Raw genomic sequence first — 25,263 nt, forward strand, 5'->3', positions numbered from 1 at the left:
ACTGGGATCTATTCCTTAAGTCTTCGAGCCACTCAACCTTCATTCAAAGTTTGCAGTGGGCATAGTGTCAAACACTTTGCGGAAATCTAAGCGATTGAATATGCCTATTGCCGTTCATTCATGATTCACAGGACATCCCGAGAGACAAGAGCAAGCTGATTTTCCAAGTCTGATGCTCTCTAAATCTGTGCTGATTAGTGGCCAGAACTTTTCCATAGTCAAGTCTGCATAACCTCATTAAAACTATTTCTAGCTGCTTTAACAAGCTTAAGATACTTCCTACTGCTGTCCTACAACTGTAAATACCACAAGCTTGTCTGTATTCTGAACCACTATTGTTGCGCAGCATTTAAAAAGCTTTTAATCACAATATTCGTTAGTTTGAAGGGCCACCATCTTCTGTATATATACCCAAGCCCCCTTTCTTCCTATCAGTTCTAAAGTAGTGTGATATTAGCTTGCAGCCATCGAGATGAATCTATCCTCTCTCAGTGATTTCCATATGATGTTCCGATATGCATAAAGTCCACCTATCCTTTCATTTTCCTGAATGTATAAAAGAAGTTCATGCTTTTTATTAATGTAGCTTCTGATGTTTCAATAGAAGACACTAAATGTATTTTCCTCAATACGCTAGGCTTTTTCCTAGTTGCAGTAGTCTGTTGTACTTGTAGCTGTTTTAACTGCAATTACACAGAGTGAAACTTGCGCTGCAAATATTGCAGAAATGGAAAGTGTTATTGATGTATGGATTTTACAGAATGGGTTGGTAGTCAGGGGCTCATATTATTAGCCAATAAAGAGAGTGTAATAATACTTACAATTTTTTGTGCAAACATACACTTTTAATCATCATCATCATCATCATCATCACCACCACCATTTAAGACTGATTATGCCTTTCAGCGTTCAGTCTGGAGCATAGCCCCCCTTACACAGTTCCTTCATGGTCCCCTATTCAGTGCTAACATTGGTGCCTCTTCTGATGTTAAACCTATTACTTCAAAATCATTCTTAACCGAATCCAGGTACCTTCTCCTCGGTCTGCCCCGACTCCTCTTACCCTCTACTGCTGAATCCATGAGTCTCTTGGGTAACCTTGCATCTCCCATGCGTGTAACATGACCCCACCATCTAAGCCTGTTCGCCCTGATTGCTACATCTATAGAGTTCATTCCCAGTTTTTCTTTGATTTCCTCATTGTAGACACCCTCCTGCCATTGTTCCCATCTACTAGTACCTGCAATCATCCTAGCTACTTTCATATCCGTAACCTCAACCTTGTTGATAAGGTAACCTGAATCCACCCAGCTTTCGCTCCCATACAACAAAGTTGGTCGAAAGATTGAATGGTGCACAGATAACTTAGTCTTGGTACTGACTTCCTTCTTGGAGAAGAGAGTAGATCGTAGCTCAGCGCTCACTGCATTAGCTTTGCTACACCTCGCTTCCAGTTCCTTCACTAAGTTGCCATCCTGTGAGAGTATGCATCCTAAGTACTTGAAACCGTCCACCTGTTCTAACTTTGTTCCTCCTATTTGGCACTCAATCAGTTTATATTTCTTTCCCACTGACATTACTTTCGTTTTGGAGATGCTAATCTTCATACCATAGTCCTTATATTTCTGATCTAGCTCTGAAATATTACTTTGCAAACTTTCAATCGAATCTGCCATCACAACTAAGTCATCCGCATATGCAAGACTGCTTATTTTGTGTTCACATATCTTAATCTCACCCAGCCAGTCTATTGTTTTCAACATATGATCCATAAATAATATGAACAACAGTGGAGACAGGTTGCAGCCTTGTCTTACCCCTGAAACTACTCTGAACCATGAACTCAATTTACCGTCAACTCTAACTGCTGCCTGACTGTCCATGTAAAGGCCTTTAATTGCTTGCAAAAGTTTGCCTCCTATTCCATAATCTTGTAGAACAGACAATAACTTCCTCCTAGGAACCCGTCGTATGCCTTTTCTAGATCTATAAAGCATAGATACAATTCCCTGTTCCACTCATAACACTTCTCCATTATTTGCCGTAAGCTAAAGATCTGGTCCTGACAGCCTCTAAGAGGCCTAAACCCACACTGATTTTCATCCAATTGGTCCTCAACTAATACTCGCACTTTCCTTTCAACAATACCTGAGAAGATTTTACCCACAACGCTGATTAAAGAGATACCTCTGTAGTTGTTACAATCTTTTCTGTTTCCATGTTTAAAGATTGGTGTGATTACTGCTTTTGTCCAGTCTGATGGAACCTGTCCCGACTCCCAGGCCATTTCAATTATCCTGTGTAGCCATTTAAGACCTGACACTCCACTGTATTTGATGAGTTCCGACTTAATTCCATCCACCCCACCCGCTTTATTGCACTGCAATCTATTGACCATTTTTTCCACTTCCTCAAATGTGATCCTATTTCCATCATCATTCCTATCCCATTCTACCTCACTTTTAAATGGAACAATAATTATTCACATTAACAAACTAAAAGTAGAGTAGATTAGAATGTCAACTGTGTTTGTCACAGGACTGTAGTATGAGTCACTTACAAGATATCATACTTTGAAAAGTTTCCACACCAACACTTGTTTGTGCCATTCAACCTGTGTGGATACTAGGTACAAAGTTGTTATGTTTGCTTACAGTGTGCTTGTGTATTTCTTGAGTGTGCTGCAACTTGCTAGTCAGTTAGTGTCTGACAGTCCAAGCAGTAGGTTATGATTGGATGATAGGATTTACCAATGCAGAAAAAGCTGACATGCTACCGGTATGGAGAGTGTAGGAAGAATGCAGTTGTATGGTGTATGCAGTTAGATATCCTAATAGATGTATCAACCTCTACAACCACTTACATGAAAATAGTAATGTAACACCTAGACAACATAACAGAAGGAAACAACTGATGCAGAAGAGGGAGAAATTGAATTTCTTGTTGCCATTACAATTAATCTGTAGGTTCCATCCCTTCACATCTCTCTCCACCAAGAGCAGTATGGAAATGATTCTTATAATCATATGAACTTCCGTGCATGGGCATTAAGACAGGGTACCCCAAATGTATCATGTATCTTCTTTAGTGATGAAGCCACATTTACCAATCGCAGCGAAGTAAACCACCGAACCACGCACTACTGGTCTGTTGACAATCCCTATTGGCTTCGTCAGGTGGAATGTCAGCACCTATAGAGTGCAAAGTGTGATGTGGGATGGTGAACCATCAGTTCATAGACCCATTTTTCATAGATGGAACACTGAATGCACACAAGTATTGCAGCCTTCTAGCAGACCATCTTCCAGATGATAGATGTTCCTCTGCAGACTAAGAGAAACATGATGGCTGTCCAGCCCATAGCACACGAAGTACTACAGGGTGTCTTCACGAACTGTATCCAAATCATCGGACTGGATGCAGAGGACCTGTGCCTCGACCAGCCCATTACCAGGGTTTGACGTCTGTAGACCTATTGCTGTGGGGAACACTGAAGATGCTGTCTATATACACCTATTATGTCCAGCTTACAGTTCATCATTAAGCTTTCACGAGCATATAAACATTTTGGTCTTACCACTGTGGTAGAATGATTCAGTACTGCTTTTATAGATATGGATTTCTTGTTTCAGATATCGTTTGTCAAACCATATGCTCATTCCATTTTATTAACTCTTTCATTTGTTTGAAATTTTTCTAGTTCTGCTGTATAATTTCTCCAATATATTTAAATTTACTAACTCACTTTGTTTTACCTACACGCATTTCTACTGCACCCTCTACTATTATTACATGATGATTTTTCCTAAGACCCTTGCCCAAAGCACCTTAATCACAGATGAAATCACAGAGCTCTGCACCTGGCTTAAAAATACTAGTCAAATGTTGATCACGTCCCAAGGACTTCTGAACCAGTTCTGACATTCCACTCCTGTAAGTGCTACCCACAAATAAGGCCACCTTCCTGCACTTAGCTTGCACCTTATGTACCGTACATCAGACTCTGTCATACTGTTTGGAACATCTTATGTTGTCTGAATCCTTTTTCTTTGGTGTGTGAAGTAAAAAGTATTTAAGCTAATGGTGAGAGCTAGACTGAAGCAATCAGACTGCAATGTTCTATGAATCTTCTAGCTGATTTGGGAGGCTTGACTGTAATCCAATCTTCTGATCTACATCTAACAATACTACTGCAGACTGTGGCATGAAAAACTGCTAATTCTTCTTGCACCACTGCCAAATTAGCTTGAAGTTTCATGAGAAGCTGTTATTTTCCAGCGTAGTGCAGCAGTGGTTACAATCATTCCACCTCCAGAAGTGACAAGCATCACTCCTCATAAATGTCATATTATAATATTGCACATGAATGTAATGCTGTAACTTCTGAAACTGACTGCACTCCTGCCAATTATGTGGCAGACTGCACTCTTGTCCACTGAAACAGTCAAGATATTCAGTTAAAAATCTTTGTTCAAAGAATGATAAAATGTAAGAGCTTTCTGAAACTGATTTTCTGATAAAATATATTGAAAATAAGAATTTTTAGTGACATATGTGTTATTTAATTCCAATATATTTCAAGCTTAAATACTGTGTGCAATGAAATATACTTGTGAAAGAAACTGAAAATTGTTCACAAAAGTTAACTTTATTCGTGAAAAAGAATTAAAATTATTAATGAAAGATTCCGCTTCCATGATTTGAAGGAGCAGTTTAACTGATTGTGTGTGTTGAAAGGTGAAGATTTTACAACAGAAACAAACATTACCAACCCAAAGAAAGAAGTTACATTTTCTCATGGCCACTACACAATCAAGACAAATCATGAAACGTCCTGGCAGATTAAAACTGTGTGCCCGACCGAGACTCGAACTCGGGACCTTTGCCTTTCGCGGGCAAGTGCTCTACTGGCAGAAGTAAAGCTGTGAGTACCGGGCGTGAGTCGTGCTTCGGTAGCTCAGATGGTAGAGCACTTGCCCGCGAAAGGCAAAGGTCCCGAGTTCGAGTCTCGGTCGGGCACACAGTTTTAATCTGCCAGGACGTTTCATATCAGCGTACACTCCGCTGCAGAGTGAAAATCTCATTCAAGACAAATCATAACAACTTGTCAATTAGATTATATTCAACTAACAGTTTTATGGAATACAGAAATATTATAAGTTCAAGTTGATAAAACATAATGTTACAACATATTTTCTCACTATAATAAGCATTATATTCCAGGTACAGTTAAGCTAATATTGCTGTAATCATACATACATTAAAATAGTAAACAGCAGCATCTAAACCATTAATTTAGCTAATGTAAGTAACAGTTCAATAGTAAGGTGCCTCTTGGGTGCCAAAAGCACCAGAGTCCCAAGGAAGAGAGCATTTTCTAGTACTATAGCGATTATCTTCATCAAAAGAATTACTATCTTCAGTCATTTTTGTGTATCCACACGTGTACAAAATATAATGTACTGACGAAACAGCATTCATCATAAATATTTTGTCTATTAAATTAAAAAGACTCTTACCTATTTTTATAACATATTCCTGGAATTCTTCAACAGCCTTAATGACATTATCATAATCAGCAAACTCTTCACTATGAGATGGTATTGTATGTGAGAGAGAATTTTTGATCAGGTATTCAGTAAACTCTGCACATATCATATCACCAAGTTTATTCAAGACAAAGAAATTCTTATTTATTTCAACATTTAAATATTTTTCTAGAAAACAGAAGATCTCCATCAGATTTCTGAAAACAAGTTTATAGTTTGGCCTGGATGAGCCACCTTTCATCTGTATTTCTAGTACTGCATGTTTCTCATCAGTGAATGTTTCTACAAAACATTCATTTAAGATGACAGGCTCCAAAATTGATTTTTGTATTAGCGTTGCCAATTTCTTGAAAGAAAACTCAAGTTTTTCCAGATAATCAAGGGCCTTCATCATTTGCTCTATGTCATTTAAACGAGAAATGTTTACTTTTAACAATATCTGCCGGTTCTTCTCCACTTCTGTCTCACTTATGTTTATGCACAACTTCCATATTTCTCGCAAATCATACAGAAATTTCTCAAGATATAAAATTCGTTCCTTTGACAAAGCCTTTATGATCTCCAGTTCTTGTTCATGACTTGTTTGGAAGAAAGATTCAAGTTTTCTTAATCTTTCTGCTGCTTTTAAATATTCTCCTTTTGCTTGCAGTTCACAGCAAGTTTGCAGTGCCACATCTATGTCTATTAGTTCAGTTACAAACTGGAGAGAAAGATTAGTTTCTTGAAGTATTTCTGACAATCTTTTCAGCTCTCCAGTTGAATTCTGTAGTTGAAATTTATGCTGAAAGGGAAAAAATAATTACAACAGTTATTACATACAAATCTGGCAGCATCCAGTCAGTTAATTGGCTTTCTAAACATACAGGGCACCTTAAACAACAACTATAATACAATAAACAGCATTTTTAATCATAGTGCTGGAATGTCAGTACCAGTAATACAAAATTGTTACCGAGACTACGGATAGTTATTTATTTCGGCACATAAACACAACAGATTGGAAAATACATTAATTACATACTACACAGTTCCTGCCTTAACAAACAACAGATGGAATGCAACAGCAGTTATCCATTTTTAAACAACATTACATGGAACCTTATCAGGGGTATTACTCAAGTTACAGTGCACTTTTGAAAAGAGGCTGGAACATGTGATTGCTTTCTCCTCTGCCAAAACTGGATAGATTATGTACTGCGTTTTTGTTGTAGTCGTCAGTTTAAGGACTGATCTGAAGAAATTCTATATAGTAGTCTATCATGGGCAAGCCTTCCCACCTCCAAATAACTATGGCAACCTATACGGATTTGAACTTCCTTACTTTATTCATACCCAAAGCTCCCTCTATAATTTTTACCCCCGCCCCCCACACATTACCAAAAGGACACTACTTCAATGCCTTAGGGAGTGTTCTATCAATTAGTCTCTTCTTAATCAAGTTGTATCACAAATTTATTTTCCACCACTTCAATTAAATATTGCCTCATTAGTTATTCGATCGATCTGTCCAATATTCAGAATTATTCTGTAGCACCACATTTCACAAGCTTCTATTCTCCTCTTGTCTGAACTGCTTATCATCCACATTTCACATCCATACATGGCTACACTGCAGACTTATAACTTCAAAAACACTTTTTAACACTTAAATTAACATTAGATGTTAAAAACTTCATCTCTTTTAAAAGTGCTATTCTTGCTATTGCCAATTCCCATTTTTTTATCCTCTCTACATAGACTGTCAACAGTTATTTAGCTGCTCAAATTAGTCTTGTTTTGTTTTTGTTGATGTTCATCTTATAGCCTGTTTTGAAGATGCTATCCATTACATTAACTGTTGTTCTAAACCTTTTGCTATTTCTGACAGTTAAATGTTATTGGAAAATGTCAAAGTTTTTATTTTTCCTCCCCAAATGTTAATTCCCTTAATTTCTTTTACTGCTTGCACACAGGACACATTCAATAACATCACGGATCGGCTGCAACCCAGTCTCACTCCCTTCTCAATTACTGATCTACTGCTTCCATTTCTGTCCTTTGACTATTACTGCTGCAATCTGGTACCTGCACCAGTTGTAATAACAGTTGGCTTCCTGTATTTTATCTCTGCTACCTACTGAATTTGAAAGAGTGTAGTCCTTTCAGCACTGTCAAAAGTTTTCATTAAAGCTACAGAGGCAATGAACATATATTTGCCTTTCCTTATCTTCTAAACTAAGTCATAGGGTCAGAATTGCTTCAAGGATTCCTACATTTCTCTGAAACCCAAGCTGATCTTCCCCAAGGTCGGCTTCTATCAGTTTTTTCCATTCTTATGTAAATGACTCATGCCTATCAGCAAATGCCTATTTGGAATAGGAATTATCATGTTGTTCTTGAAATCTGGTGGTATTTCACATGTGTCTTACATTTATTTTATTTTAAGTCAAACCACAAAAATTTATTAATCAGGTAATTAATTTTGGTCAATTACGACCATCTTCAGACCTAAAAATAATCAACATACACTTGTAGCCTAATGGACAAGACTTCGAAATTACATAACATACAGAATTAGATATCATTATTATCATATATAAGGTCGTTTCTGTAGCTGAGTAAATCCAGCATACCACACAATTTGTGTCATTGTGTATGTAGATGATGCAGTCACATTAATCATCCATTCAAGTTTCATCACAGTATCATAAATTTTGAGTACCATGGACATAATTATGCCATACGTACTTACACAGAACATACTGCCACGTAGTGACAAGTGATGTCTCTCTGGCCTCTTTGGCACCGTGAGCTTCCAGAGTATTACTAGCCTCCTGGGCTGCTTTCACCAAATTGGACTATTAGTAATAAGGCAAATGTACGCACATCATACAAGATTTTTAAGTTTTACTTACATCAGTTTTATACAGCTGATGTCTACCAAGTCCTGCAATATATCCTACAGGGTGTTACCTGGCATAACTCATTCAGCAGTCACACTTTGAACATTTTTAACAAGCATCCTTTGGGTTTACTCAATTTTGTTATGTCAACCCAACAATATGATTTGACTCTTGACGTGAATAACTCCCTGAACGCTGGAACTCTATAATTGTCCGCCTACATTACAAAAATATAACCATTCTGAAACTGAAAATGCACCTATACTGACGTGACGCTGGTAGTTGTGAATAAAGGCCTCCATATAGCTATGTGGCTTTTGGAAACACATCATCTTGACTTGTTAGTTGTTCTCATTTTTATGGTAATTCAGATGGTTATTGAATGTGTTTTTTTTTTTTTTTTGTTATTCACAATGTCTTGTCTCATGGTTGTCCTCCCCAATGCATGCACCCCCCACCCCCCCCAACACACACACACACACACACACACACACACACACACACACACACCAGGGAGAGGGGTTGAGTTTGGGTAGTTAGTAGCTGGGAGAAGACGCCAGGTGTGAATGTGGGGAGGGAGGGACGGCAGGTGCAAAAGCTAGGCATGTGATGCACGGATGCTGGAGCTGATGAGGAAGGCGCACACTGAAGGTGACGTGGGGATGTGAATTGGAGGGGGTGATAGGACAGAGAAAATATTACGTGATGGATATTGGGACAGTGGGTTAACAGAGGTAGGTTGGTTTAAAGTGGGGGGGGGGGGGGGGAGGGGGGGGGGAAGACCAAACTGCGAGGTCATCGGTCCCTTGTTCCCGGTAAAACAATTACACGCGGGAGAGAAGAAAAGAAAGGAGGTGTACAGCACAATATCAGGAGGAGAATGGAAGAACAAGAAGAATAACAGGACAACCAATGCTACTATGGACAAAACAGGAAAAGTAAACCACAGAGTGAAGCAAGAAACAGGTAGAAGGGAGTAAAAACAAGAGAGCAGATAACCGTGGCTGGCCGACCATAAGAATAAAAAGGAAAAGCCAGCCACTCTGCGACACATCCACTCTAAAAGCATTAGAGTCAAGAACACAAAGGGACAAAGGACATGCGTTAAAACTTGTATAGAATGATAAAACCCAGCATCACGTATAAATCGTAAAACTAAATTTGCTGATGAGACGTTGTCAGCTAAAATTAATGGCAACAAGTCTGGTAACTGAGTAACTGAGGAGTCCATCGCAGGGCAGCCAAAGAAGGGCAGCTCACCAAGATATGGGCCACTGTCAGCCGGGCGCCGCACCGACACTGAGGTGGGTCATCACGGCGCAGGCGTGTGTCACCCAAGCGTGGCAAATGCGGAGCTGTTAGAGAACCACAGGGTCCCCGCGAGGGGCCCCCATGGAGGACTGCCACACATTCGTAGTCTCCTCAATGGCACGCAGTTTGTTGTGAGTGCTGAGGTTATGCCATTTCATCTCCCAAAGCCGCAAAACCTTGTGGCACAGTACTGAACACGGGTCAGTTGCAGAGAAACTGATTTCCATAGGCAGTTTCCGCATAGCCTGTTTGGCCAGCTTGTCAGCAAGTTCATTGCCTGGGATTCTGAAGTGACTTGGGGTCCAGACAAATACCACTGACCAACCAGACTGTTCCAGGGCATAGATGGACTCCTGGATGGTCGCTACCAAAGGATGACGAGGGTAGCACTGGTCAGTAGCTTGTAGGCTGCTCAAGGAGTCTGTGCACAGAAGAAACGACTCCACAGGGCATGAATGTATGTGCTCAAGAGCACAAGATACAGCCACCGGCTTGGCAATGAAAACACTGCAGCCATCGGGCAAGTAACGCTGTTCAATATGTCCTCCATGGACATACGCGAAGCCGACGTGACTGTCAGCCATCGAGCCGTTGGTGTAAACCACTTCATGGCCTCGATAGATGACAAGTATCAAGAGGAAGTGGCAGCGGAGAGCCACAGGGTTAACTGAGTCCTTAGGGTTATGTGAAAGGTCCAGGCAAAGCAGCGGCCTAGGTGTACACCATGGAGGTGTACACAAATGGACCTCGAATATAGGCGGTAAAGCAAGGACTTCAGTTCAGAAAGAAGGGATCAGACATGAACTGCAATTGGAAGCCCTGATCTGGGCCGTCAATGCGGGACATGAACTGCCGAGGTAGGGAAAATGAGACGGTGATTCGGTTGCGCAGGAGAACTACGAATGTGTGCAATGTAACTGGCTAGTAGTTGTGCATGCCTAAAATGCAAGGAAGGGCCTTGCCTGGCCTCCAAAAGGACGCTGGTCACCAGACTCACCCTAAAAGCTCCTGTCGTTGGGTGAATGCCACAGTGGTGCACTCCCATAGTAAAGTCGGGATCGGAAAAGGGCTCTGTAGAACTGCAGCGTCATAGAGCAATCTGCACCCCAGTTTGTGCTGCTCAGCAGCAGAGGGTATTGAGGTACCGCCAGCACTTCCGCTTCAGCTGACAAAGGAGAGTAAGCCAAGTCAATCGGGCATAGAAAACCAGTCCTAAGAATTGATATGTCTCCACTACAGTGAGTGGATCGTCATTAAGGTAAAGTTCTGGTTCTGGATGAACGGTATGACGCTGACAGAAGTGCATAACACAAGACTTTGCAGCCGAAAACTGGAAACTGTGGGCTAGAGCCCATGACTGCGCCTTGTGGATGGCCTCAGCAACACCAGTACTGGTGGAGCAGTACGAAATGCGGAAGTCATCTGCATACAGAGAAGGTGAGATGGATGGCCCTACAGGTGCTGCTAGACCATTAATGGCCACTAAAAATAGAGAGACACTCAATACAGAGCCCTGCAAGACCCCATTCTCCTGGATATGTGGGAACTATGGGAGGCACCAACTTGGACACAGAAAGTACAAAGAGACAGGAATCTTTGGATAAAAATTGGGAGCGACCCTTGGAGACCCCACTCGTATAGTGTGACAAGGATATGATGACACCAGGTCGTGTCATACGCTTTTCGTAGATCAGAAAAGACGGCAACCAGGTTGGCATCTGGAAAAGGCTGTGCGGATGGCAGACGCGAGGGATACAAGATTATCTGTGATAGAGTGACCCTGGTGGAAGCCGCCCTGACATGGAGCCAGTAGGCCACGTGACTCCAGGGTCCAACCCAGCAGCCGACACACCATCCGTTCCAGCAGCTTACAAAGAACATTGGTGAGGCTGATAGCTATCCACATCAAGCGGGTTTTTACAGGGTTTGAGCACCGGAATGATGGTGCTCTCCCGCCATTGCGATGGAAAGACGCCATTGCACCAGATCTGGTTGAAGATGATGAGGAGATATCGCTTGTAGTCAGATGAGAGATGTTTAATCATCTGACTGTGGATATGATCTGGCCCAGGAGCTGTGTCGGGGCAATGTGCAAGGACAACGAGGAGTCCCCACTCTGTAAATGGGGTGTTATAGGATTCACTGCGGTGTGTAGTGAACAAGAGGACATTCCCTTCCAGCCGCCATTTGAGAGTGAGAAAGGCTGGGGGGTAATTCTCCAATGCAGAGGCTTCAGCATAGTGCCCAGCAAAGTGCTCGGTAATCGCATTTGCGCCGGTAGATAACACACCATTTATGTTAACACCAGGAAAACCTGTTAGGGTCTGCTACCCGAAAACACGTTTGATCTTTCTCCAGACTTGGGAAGGTGATGTATGGCACCCAATGGTCGAGACCTATCTCTCCCAATACTCCTGCTTCTGTCATTTGATAAGTTGGTGAATGCGGGCATGGAGCTGTTTAAAGGCTAAGAGGTGTTCCAGGGAAGGGTGCCTCTTATGCCACTGTAGCGCTCGCCAATGCTCCTTAATTGCTTCAGCAACTTCCGGCGACCACCAAAGGATTGCCTTCGCCAAGAGCGAGGGATCATGTTTTCTGCCACAGAAACGATTGTTGTAGTCACCTGCTCAACCATCACATTGATGTTACCGTGTCGGGGAGATTCAACGGTGACAGCAGAGGTGAAAGTTTCCCGGTCTGCCTTGTTTAAACCCCATCTGGGCAGGCGTCCGTGGGCCTGACACCGGGGCAGCGACAGGAAGATCGGGAAGTGGTCACTACCACACAGCTCGTCATGTGCTCTCCAGTGGATAGATGATAGAACTCCTGGGCTGCAAATTGATAAATCAATAGCCAAGTAACTACCATGAGCCACACTGGAATGTGTGGTGGTCCCAGTATTTAACAGGCAGTAAAGTTTCGACATCTCTGCCTCGGCCAGTAAGCACAGTGCCACCCCACAAGGGGTTAAGGGCATTAAAATCTCCCAAAAGTAAGAAAGGTTAGGGAGTTGATCAATCAGTGCAGTTAATACATTCAGGGATACTGCACAATCTGGAGAAAGATAGACATTGCAGACAGTTATTTCCTGTGTCATCCTTATTCTGACAACTGCAGCTTCAAGAGGGGTTTGAAGGGGCACAGGTTCACTACAGACTGAGTTTAGGACATAAACGCAAACTCCACCTGACACTAGATTATAGTCATTAAAGTTCCTGTAGTATTCCTTATAGCCGCGGAGGGCCCGGCATCCACATTGCTGGGAACCAGGCTTCCTGGTGGGCAATGCAGAAAGCACATGTGAAGCTTAACAGTTGCTGTGGCTCAGGCAGGTGGTGGAAAAAGCCACCGCAAATCCACTGGAGGATGATGTCATCGTAAGACTGGGAAGGCATGGAACATTCAGTGAGGCTGTTTATGCCTCAGGGTCACCTGCTGCCCCCAACTTTTTGCCTGAGCAGTCTATATCCACTGTGTGTGTGGGTCCAGTGACATCTAGGTGCTCAGCAGACAACAGAATCTCCACCTCATCAGCAGACGCAGAGCTTGTAGGTAGCAGTGATTTGGGTGCCACCACAATTCCCTTGGTCTTGGGGGACCTTCTTTTTGGATTTCTATTGCTGCTCCTTGGGTTTCCCTGGCTGGGAGGACTTCATTGATCCAGCCTCTGGGACTGAGAATGAGCACCAAGCCCTACAACCAGCTGCTTTTGAGCTCTTCAGCCACTGGTGGGTGTCATCTTTCCCACTAGCAGAAACCTGGGAAGGCAGTGACCCAAGGGACACCTTACTAGCAGGACGTCCAAGATCTCGACATGTGACACTGGAAGTACAGCGGGAAGACATACGGCCGAACTTCCAGCACTTAAAGCACTGCACTGGGGGAGGGATCTATGGCTTGATGTCACAGTGGTAGACCACAACCTTGACCTTTTCAGGCAATGTGTCACCCTCCAAGGCCAAGATGAAGGCACCGATGGCAACCTGATTATCCCTTGGACCCTGATGGACGCGCTGGGCAAAATAAAACACCTTGCCACTATAAATTGACGCACAGTTCATCGTCAGACTGCAAAAGAATGTCCCTGGGTAATATAATACCCTGGGCCATATTGAAGCTCTAATGGGGTGTGATGGTAACAGAAACATCCCCAAACTTGTCACAAGCGAGTAATGCCCGTGACTGGGCAGAGGATGCTGTTTTTATCAAGACTGACCCAGACTGCATTTTTGACAAGCCCTCCACCTCCCCAAACTTGTCCTCCATATGCTCCACAAAAAACTGAGGCTTCATGGACATGAAAGATTCCCCATTAACTCTCGTACATACGAGGTACTGGGGCGAATAAGCTTCACTGCCATCCTTAGCCTGGCGTTCCTCTCATGGTGTGGCAAGGGAAAGGAACGATTTGGGGTTACATTTCTTAGCATTCAAGTTAGACTTTGCCTGCTTAGAAACTGCTGGCGGCGGACCACCAGCAAGAGATGACGTACTACACTTCATGGCGTGTCATCTGCCCTGATGCCTCCCACTCCCACCAGGGGTCCTCCCCATGGGTGCCACCCAGCCTCAGCAAGGGCCACCTGGCAGGATATACTCCATGGCATATGTGGGGAGTTAATGGTGCAGGCATCAGCAGAGCAATCCCTGTGTTCTCAGGGGACCACAACCAACAGGGTACATGGTGGTCCCACCACAACGGACTGGCTACCATGCTGGATATGAGGTGCTAAGAAGTCCATGGTCATTGTTGGTGCACAAAGCGGCACTGCATAGTGCACAGTGGAACACACATCCAGGAAGGTCTCCTCACCCAAGAGATGGAGAATAAGCAGGACTGCAATGCGATGACAAGAAAGTGAGCTAAAACTCTCAATGCAAATGGACATGATGCACCATGTGAGGCACCCTTCACCAATTGGCCCGCTCTTCGGAAAAATTTAGAAAGATGGAGGCCAAACCTGACAGGGGACCATCACATGAAGGCTGAAACGTGAGAGACTCCTTTCAGTCACCTCCTATGACAGGCAGGAATACCTCGGTCCTATTCTAACCCATGGAACCGCAGGGGGGGTGGGGGGAGGGAGGTTAGCAGAGACTGAGACCATGTGGTTACAGTAGCAAAGGATTTTTGCAAAGATAACTCCCATCTGATAGTTCAGACAAGCTGTGGACAGAGGAAAAGATCCAGATGGCCCAGGTTGTGAAACACCCATTGAAATTGAGCACTGGGGTCAGCTGCATGTTGAGCCGCCAGGTGGTCAACTTTATTCTTGGCAACAGTTAGGCAGTGGCCTGTCCTTGTCGACAGCTGGTTGGTAATCATTTGAATGTAATAAGCTGTGCATTGCTTGCAGCAGAGATGGTGTGTGCCATGGCTAATTAGACAGATATCCCAGCCTCTTATGTGTAGGAAAGCCTATGACAGGATAGGAGTAGGAGGAGCTACATGAGTGGATCATTGTGGCAAGATAGTGACAGTGGGAACTGCACAGGGAGGAGGGAGAGGTAAGATGTGGTATGGGGATGGTATAGGGATAGGATGATGTGCATGTTGGGGGTGGGGGGAGTGAAAGAACACCACTTTAGGGAGGGGGGGGGGGGGGAGGATCTTGAGAGTAGCCCTTGTACGACCAGCCAGCATCGTATAGGGACATGTTGTTGTTGTTGTTGTGGTCTTCAGTCCTGAGGCTGGTTTGATGCGGCTCTCCATGCTACTCTATCCTGTGCAAGCTTCTTCATCTCCCAGTACTTACTGCATCCTACATCCTCCTGAATCTGCTTATGTATTCATCTCTTGGTCTACCTATACGATTTTTACCCTCCACACTGCCTTCCAGTGCTAAATTTGTGATCCCTTGATGCCTCAGAACATGCCCTACCAACCGCTCCCTTCTTCTTGTCAAGTTGTGCCACAAACTCCTCCTGTCCCCTATTCTATTCAATACCTCCTCATTAGTTACATGATCTACCCATCTAATCTTCAGCATTCTTCTGTAGCACCAAATTTCGAAAGCTTCTATTCTCTTCCTGTCCAAACTATTTACTGTCCATGTTTCACGTCCATACATGGCTACACTCCATACAAATACTTTCAGAAATGACTTCCTGACACTTAAATCAATACTCGATGTTAACAAATTCCTCTTCTTCAGAAACGCATTCCTTACCATTGCCAGTCTACATTTTATATCCTCTCTACTTCGACCATCATCAGTTATTTTGCTCCCCAAATAGCAAAACTCATTTACTACTTTAAGTGTCTCATTTCCTAATCTAATTCCCTCAGCATCACCCGAGTTAACTCAACTACATTCCATGATCCTAGTTTTGCTTTTGTTGATGTTCATCTTATATCCTCCTTTCAAGACACTGTCCATTCCATTCAACTGCTCTTCCAAGTCCTTTGCTGTCTCTGATAGAATTACAATGTCATCAGTGAACCTCAAAGTTTTTATTTCTTCTCCATGGATTTTAATACCTACTCCAAATTTTTCTTTTGCTTCCTTTACTGCTTGCTCAATGTACAGATTGAATAACATCAGGGAGAGGCTACAACCCTGTCTCACTCCCTTCCCAACTGCTGCTTCCCTTTCATGCCCCTCGACTCTTATAACTGCCATCTGGTTTCTGTACAAATTGTAAATAGCCTTTCGCTCCCTGTATTTTACCCCTGCCACCTTTAGAATTTGAAAGAGAGTATTCCAGTCAACATTGTCAAAATCTTTCTCTAAGTCTACAAATGCTAGAAACGTAGGTTTGCCTTTCCTTAATCTTTCTTCTAGGATAAGTCGTAAGGTCAGTATTGGCTCATGTGTGCCAACATTTCTACGGAATCTTCCCCGAGGTCGGCTTCTACCAGTTTTTCCATTCGTCTGTAAATAATTCGCATTAGTATTTTGCAGCTGTGACTTATTAAACTGATAGTTCGGTAATTTTCACATCTGTCATCACCTGCTATCTTTGGAATTGGAATTATTATATTCTTCTTGAAGTCTAAGGGTATTTCGCCTGTCTCGTACATCTTGCTCACCAGATGGTAGAGTTTTGTCATGACTGGCTCTCCCGAGACCATCAGTAGTTCTAATGGAATGTTGTCTACTCCCGGGGCCTTGTTTCGACTCAGGTCTTTCAGTGCTCTGTCAAACTCTTCACGCAGTATTGTATCTCCCATTTCATCTTCATCTACATCCTCTTCCATTTCCATAATATTGTCATCAAGTACATCGCCCTTGTATAGACCCTCTATATACTCCTTCCACCTTTCTGCTTTCCCCTCTTTGCTTACAACTGGGTTTCCATCTGAGCTCTTGATATTCATACAAGCGGCTGTCTTTTCTCCAAAGGTCTCTTTAATTTTCCTGTAGGCTGTATCTATCATACCCCTAGTAAGATAAGCCTCTACATCCTTACATTTGTCCTCTAGCCATCCCTGCTTAGCCATTTTGCACTTCCTGTCGATCTCATTTTTGAGACGTTTGTATTCCTTTTTGCCTGCTTCATTTACTGCATTTTTATATTTTCTCCTTTTGTAGCCACATATGGCACTGAAATGTGGACACAGCAAGAAGCAAAAGGCAATAGTTAGAATATAGTCTTAAGGAAAACATGTGGTCTAAATTGAAAGAAAAATAAGAAATTGGGCAATATTCAAAAGAGTAGCAGAAGAACTGAAGTTATTAGAGACAATCAAGAGTAGGAAAAGAAATTTCTGGAGTAGTCAGTGAGAAAATCCTGTATTACATAGTGTGTTCAAATGAAAAGGTATGAAACGTTGTAACAACCACAACGGTTGAAATTCAATATGCCGCTTTGGGGTACCGCAGTGAGACATGCATGTAATGGAAGCAGGCATCAGCACATCCCCCTAGAAAATTCAAATCTGTGCCCTCAGCAGGCATGGTAATGCTCAAGGTTTTTTGTCTAATGTCCTACACTCATCGAAATCCTGAAGCATATGCAACCCATTAATAGTGACATATACTGTGAGGCACTTCGTTGCCTATACAAGTCCATCAATTGCAAACGGCCTGCACTGCTCACGGGGGAGTGATTCTGCTCCATGATAATGCGCGTCCACACGTCTTCAAGATCACACACAGTGTAATGGCCAAGTCCAAGTGGGAGCAGCTCAAGCATCCAGTCTACAGCCCACACTTGTTGCCATGTGACTTCCATATATGTGGTCCACTAAAAAAATCTCAAAGGAAAGCATTTCAACTCATTTGACAACTGAAGGACACAATGGAGGACTCGCTCCTGGCAGAGCCACACGAGTCCTCCAGCTCATGAAACAGTGGGATAGTTGTGCTTGGGCCTCTGGTACTTTTGAATAAAGACTTCAATTATACCAACAGTGTTGTTTTAAGCACCCTCTCCTTCAAAAGATTCTTTAGAAGGATCTAAGACTGGAACAATACTACGCTCATAGTACCAAAAAGTAAAGCTACCAACTAACAGATGTCAGGTTAAATTTATCCCACTGCAGAACTGAAAGGTTGGTGGTGCACAGAACAGAATGAAGAAGATTGAACTAATGACAGTTAAAGGTCCATCCCTGCAGCAGGGACATGTGGTCAAGATGTGGTCAAAGTATCAGCACAATGACTCCATACCAAATTTACCTGGTTCTCAATCCTTTCATAAATATTTTTCATGTTTGTTTTCAGTTTCTCAGCTTGACTGACAAGTTGCTCATTTCCTGATGGGAGAAGGTGACATGTTTCTTCTATGACCTTCTTAACTTCAGTCTTCAGGTCCTGTACTTTCATTGATACATTATCAATACTGATATTCAGGTCTTTTATCTCTGCCTCCTCTGTAAACAGAAATAAAATGTAAGTAAATAGCAGTTTCAAAATATCATTGGTAATTTTTCATTTAATGCACAATAAATCACAAGACTACATGCTTTCCTCGTCTATTACACTGTAAAACATTTATGAAAAAAGGCTACACTCCATATATTTTAGCAAGAACAATGTACACATATGCAAATAAGACTACACACATACATTTACATACAAATCAAGCAATATTCGTCTTAAGGTAGATGATTTAGTTCCAAAAGAACTGGGAATTACAAATTCTTTGAAATTAAGTCTTTTGCAATGGCACTGTTGTATGAAACATTCTCAGACTTCTTGCCATGTCAGTTCAGCGTAAAACCAAGAGTTTTTGATGATTACCTTCATCGTCTTCGTCAGGAGCAACTGCCTGCAAAAACTTCCGATTGGTCTGAAATTACGTAAAGCTGCCGCAAATGACATCTATATCTGTGCTGGTGGTGCCAGAGGAAAGCAGCTATAAATACACTGATACACAGAGCAAAAACTGTTTCTGACAAGGACCACTTTGATTTCGAAATTAATCATCTAAAGTATGTGTTCCAAAACAATGGCTGTGTGTCATGTGATATGAAGTCAGCATTCTCCTAGAAAAGGAAATGCGAAAATGCTTGAATATCCATGTGATCAACCACAACTTACATTCCTTCCTTTCTGCAGAGCTACATCCAGCAAAACAGGCAGAGTCCTGGGAAGATGAGGTATAAGATCTATTTTCCAATCCCCTAAGAAGATAAAGGAGATGCTACATCCTGTTAAGGATAGTCTAGGCCTCGGGATCCCTGGGATTTATAACATGCCTTGTAAATCAAAAGAAATTACATAGGTCAGTTCATTCGCCCAGTTTCTGACTGCTGTACAGAACATCGGCGACTTATTTAAAAATCAAGAATTGGAGATATCTGTAGTTGCTGAGCACAGCCTCACAAACATAAAATACTGTTTGGAGGGGAGGAAAAGTCCCGGATCCTACACAATGAGACTCTGTAATTAGAGAGGTTGTAGAAATAACAATGTGTGAGAAAATCTCCAACAGTGACAGTGAATATAATCTTATTGGTGCATGCAAGTGAACTCTCAGTGCAGCGAGAACCAGATACATTTGTCGCAATGATGGTGACACTATCTGTGACAGCTTTATGTAATTACTGACCAATCAGAAGCTATCTAAGGGCTACATAAGGCCACCTCAGCAGTAGTTTTGACAGTCAGTTGCTCCTGATAAAGACAATGTGGGTAATCACCGAAAGCTCAAGGTTTTACCCTGAACTGACAAGGCAACAAAATCCAAGAATAGTTAAACAACAAAATTATTCTGTTTCACAGTCGATAAACATTACACATGAGAGGATCGTATCAGAAAGTATGTTCCAAAATAAGCCTTGGCATTTTCTTGATGAAGAAGGTGTCTAGGGCGGTAAATACAGGCACATTATTAACAAAGTCCATTGTCTTATCACACTGCATCATGATGTGGGACAATGCACCATGTGTATTTGTTAACACTTCAGAATACAATTGTTGAATGTATTGCATATCTGACCACAAAACAATCCTCCAGAATAAATTCAGAGAATTTAATATCCTGGCTGTCCACACAATCACAATAATTAAGGGAAAAAAAACATTTTTTAGGTAGGTGGCCCATTACTTCACCACTGTGAGGTGTTCACACAGTACTGACTGCATTTTCTCAGTATCCTACCAATGAACCAAAGTCTGTTCGCAGCTTTACCTACGACTGAGTCTACATAATCGTTCCATCACATCCCCACAAACTGTTACACCCAGATATTTGTGACTCACTGATATTGCAGTAATATAGATAACAGCACCACATACAAAAAGTCTGAAATTACTATTAGTGTTGTTGCTAGGTCATTAATATACAACATTAATTGCAAAGGTCCCAATAAAATCCCCTGAGACATGCCAGAAGTTATTTCTGCATTTGTTGATGACACACACTCAAAGATGGCATGCTGTATCCTCTACATCAAGAAATTCTCAATCCAGTCACATGTCTCATTTTGATAGCCTGTATGATCAGACTTTTGTTAATTAGCAATAGTGGAGTACTGAGTCAAACACATTTTGAAAGTCAAAAATACTGCACCTACTTGACTGCCTTGCTCAATAGCTTTCAGGATTTTGTGTGAGAAAAGCACAAGCTGGGATCCACATGGCTGATGTTTTCAGAATCCAAGCTGGTTGGCTCATTATAAGATTCTACAACAAAAAGATGTTAAAGATACTGGGTAGTGATTTTGTGGATTACTTCTGTTACCCTTCTTGTACATGGTCATGATCTCTGGTTTCTTGTTGAAACTGGGTACAGTTTTTTGTTCGGGGAATCTGTGATATATTATGCTTAAAGGAAGGGAAACTCAGCTACAAATTATGTATAGGATCCAAATTCCACTGGGCCCTGGAGCTTTGTTTACTTTTAGCTCGTTCTCAACGCCACTGACACCGATATCTATATCAGCAGTATAAAGAAAAGATAGATTGCTATTCGCCATAAAGAACACACACTGAGTTGCAGACAGCCACACAAAAAGACGCTTACACACTAGCTTTTGACCAAACCTTTGTAACAAAAGTATATATATATACACACACACACACACACACACACACACACACACACACACACACACACACACACACACACAAGCAAGCACACCTCTCTCACATGACAGCCATCCCCAGCAGCTCGGACCAGAATCCACTGGCACTGAACATTGCTTTGTCAACGTACATATTGAACGGCAGAAGTGGAAGACTAGATCCCTGTCACACACCCTTTTTAATCCAAGCACTTCATTTTGGTCTTCCAGTTTTATTGTTCCCTCTTCATTCTTGTATATATTGTATATTACCTGTCTTTCCTTACAGCTTATCCCTATTTTAAACATCTTGTAACATTTTACTTTGTCAAACGTTTTTTCCAGGTTGACAAATTCTGTGAAATGCCTTGAGTCTCTTTATAGTCTTGCTTCCATTATCAACTGCAATATCAGAGCTGCCTCTCTGGTGCCTTTACCTTTCCTAAAGCCAAACTGGTCATCATCCAACAGATCCTTAATTTTCTTTTGCATTTTCCAGTATATTACTTTTGTCAGCAACTTGTATGCATGATCTGTTAAGTTGATTGTGTGATAATTCTCACACTTCTGAGCTCTTGCTGTCTTCAGAATTGTGTGGATGATGTTTCTCCAAAAGTTGACAGTACATCGCCAGTTTCATACATTCTACACACTCGTGAATAGTCATTTTGTTGCCACTTCTCCCACGATTTCAGAAATTCCAACAAAATGTTATTTATCCCTTCTACCTGATTTGATCTTAAGTCGTCCAAAGCTCCTTTAAATATTGACTAATATTGGATACTTTATCTCTTCCCTGTCAGCTCCTGCTTCCCCTGTCATGTCATTGGACAAATTATCCCTCTCATCAAGAACATCAATGTACACATTCCACCTATCAGCTCTCTCGCTAACAATAGAATTCACACTGTACTTTTAATGTCACTGCCCTTGCTTTTAATTTCATTGGAGGTTGTTTTGACTTTGACTACATTATAAGTCAGTCCTTCTGGCAATCATTTCTTTTTCATTTCTTCACATTTTTCATGTAGCCATTTTGCCTTAGCTTCCATGCACTTCCTATTTATTTCATTCTTAAGTGGAGTGTAGTTCTGTACGCCTGAATTTCCACGAAAGTTTTTGTACTTCCCTCTTTTGTCAGCCAACTTAAGTATTTCTTCTGTTACCCATGGTTTCTTTGCAGTTATTTCCTTGTACCTAGGTTTTTTTTCCTAACTTCTGTGACCAACCTTTTCAGAGATGTCCTTTCCTCTTCAACTGATCTGCCATCTGAGCAATTCATTATCGCATTATTTACAGTCTCAGAGAACATCAAGCATTTCTCTTCACTCCTTAGTACTTCTATCCTATTTCTTTGCACATCGATTCTTCCTGACTTGTCTCTTAACTTCAGCCTACTCTTCATCATTACTAAATTGTGATCTAAGTCTATATCCGCTCCTCGGCATACCTTACAATGCAATATCTGATTTTCGAATCTCTGCCTGACTATGATGTAATCCTAACTGGAATCTCCCCATATCTCCTGGCTTTTTCAGTATGCCTCCTCCTCTTGTGATTCTTGAACAGAGTATTTGCTATTACTAGCCAAAATTTATTGCAGAACACAATCTTTTTCCTCTCTCATTTCTACTACCAAGTCAATATTCTCCAGTGAAGCTTTATTCCATTCAATCCCCTACAACCACATTCCAGTCTCCCATTACTATTAGATTTTCATCTCCATTTACGTATTGAACTGCCCTTTCAATATTCTCACATACATTTTCTATCTCTCTATCTTCTGCTTGTGACACTGGTATGTAATGTGAACTATTGTTAATGGTGCTGGTTTGCTGAGAATTCTGATGAGAACACTGAACTCTTCACATTAATTCTTCAGTCTTTCCTGGTCAGGCATTGTCATGTTGAAAAATCATGTTTCTGCCAGTTATTCACATCTTTCTTGCACAATATTTCAACTGTATGACTCACTGTCTTCTTCAGGTGCTGTCTGATACTAATTCCTGTGTGGAATAAGTCCAGACTCTTGTCACACTGAAATTAGTATCAGACAGCACCTGAAGAAGACTTGAGTCATACAGTTGAAATACCATGCAAAAAAGACCTGAATGCCCAGCACAAACCTCATTGTTCCACATGTTCACAGTAACTCAATTTCTGCCCTACCTTCCTATCCATAAATAATCATATTCCCATTATGCCATTTTCTGCTGCTGTTGATATTACCCTATACTCTTCTGACCAGAAATCCCTGTCTCCCTTTTCAGATTTTCTACCTTTCCTACCATGGTCAAACTTCTGATATTTCATACCCCAACTTGCAAAATGTTATCCTTTCATCAGTTATTTAATCTTTTCCTCAGTGTCCTCCTCCCAGAGATCCAAATGGGGAGTAGTTTGGAATCTTTTACCAATGGAGAGATCATGAAACTTTTCTCCTTTTTTTCCAGTTACTGGACACATGTCCTGTGGATACACATCGTGTGTCTTTAATTCAGTTGTTTGCATTGCCTTCTGCATTCTCATGTCATTGATCATTGCTCATTGCTAATTCTTCTGCCTTTTGGGGGCTGTCTTCCACTCCAAGGGCTAGAGAATGCCATGAAGCTCTGTCGAATCCTCCGCCCTGTTTGACAAGGCCGCTGACAGAATGAGGGCAACTTTTTATGCCACAAGTCACTGGCCACCTTTGCTGATGATTTTTATTCACAATTTAAGCTCTGGCTCAGTCTGAACCTGTGACCCAGTACATTCTGATTACTGGCCAAAGACGCTACCCGTAGACCACAGGAACTTTGCATATACTCTTAAAATGTTTAGATTCCAAAGATACCAAGTAGACAACTATAGTCTTTTGAGATACAATTAGTTTGGTGTAATTCTTTTCAAATTTAGCTCTTGGGGCACAACACATTTTCAGACACAACAAATCATTTACATTAAAACTAGCAATTTTTGTGTCATCCCCCCCTCCCCTTCGAAAAATTTCTGTGGATGCCCATGCTTGACCCCAATCAGATTCTGATCTCTTCCTTATTTGTTAACATAGGAGGCCAATCATCTGTTTCCTACTTTCCAGGATGAAGTGAACTATTGTTGAGCTTCTTCCACAATCCCATAATGTTCTAACAGAAGTATTGTATGATCCACACAATCAAATGCTTTTGTTATATAAAAGAAAACACCTACCATCCTCAACCTATCATTTAACCCTGGTAGTTTCTCACACAGTGGTAACACCCTCCCTGAAGCCAAACTACGTGTCTGGTGTTATTTTCATGCGCATTAGGATGTGTGACAACTCTCTAACTTCTGTGACATCTCTTTCAAAATTGTTTATAACATCTCTTTCATATGTTTAATGAAGTGATTTCATTGATGAGTATTTCAATCTGTTAGGAAATAGACCACATCTAAGAGGCACAATGCATAGGTGACACATTACAGAATTAATGTATGGTGCTCTAATCTTTATAACCTATTTAAAACTTTGTCAAACCCATGGGAGTTTTTACTCTTTAATGCTGTAATAATTGATTCAGGTTCATCTTTGATTGTTTGCATGTGATATCTTGGAACACCAACTTTCAAAAGTTTCATGTATTTACCTGTACCAATAAAATTTTGATTTAACTTGCCGGCTGATGACAAAAGTAATTTTTAAATATTGTGCACAACTAATAGTTTCATTCTCACACATGAGAAGTGTAATATACTGTGCACCAACATTATGCCCTGATAATCTTTCACAATTGAATATACATTTTTAATTTTGTTCTGAAACCTTTATATTCTCTTGGTGTAATGCACTGAACTTTTACACTGTCTGATGACCCTCCTCGGCACATTGCAGTATTGTCTGTGGTATGATTCTGTTAATGAGCTCCAAATGTCCATATTATGATATAGCTCCAGTTTACTTGGTATTTTAATGACATCAGTTATCCAAATCAGTTGCTTATTAGTACTGTGTAATAAGCTTGCTTCTTTTTTTCCTAGTGGAAAAGAGTTTTTAAAGAAAGTGGTGCAGGTTTGAAGAAGAGTATTATACTCGTCATTCAAG

The 25,263-nt window shown here is 41.4% G+C and overlaps 1 protein-coding gene across 1 annotated transcript in view; it reads right to left on the minus strand.

Moving 5' to 3' along the window:
• The window catches only part of LOC126416344 (centromere/kinetochore protein zw10 homolog), a 186,028-nt gene that overhangs the window by 155,164 nt on the left and 5,601 nt on the right, over nucleotides 1-25,263 (minus strand). The window contains exons 2-3 of the mRNA XM_050084021.1: nucleotides 18,367-18,560; nucleotides 5,520-6,330 (exon numbers count right to left, since the gene is read on the minus strand). Of these exons, the coding sequence (XP_049939978.1) occupies nucleotides 5,520-6,330; nucleotides 18,367-18,560 (1,005 nt within the window). The remainder of the gene's footprint in view (nucleotides 1-5,519; nucleotides 6,331-18,366; nucleotides 18,561-25,263) is intronic.

This window comes from Schistocerca serialis, chromosome 8 (genome assembly GCF_023864345.2).
Source record: "Schistocerca serialis cubense isolate TAMUIC-IGC-003099 chromosome 8, iqSchSeri2.2, whole genome shotgun sequence".
In the NCBI taxonomy this organism is placed as follows: domain Eukaryota; kingdom Metazoa; phylum Arthropoda; class Insecta; order Orthoptera; family Acrididae; genus Schistocerca; species Schistocerca serialis.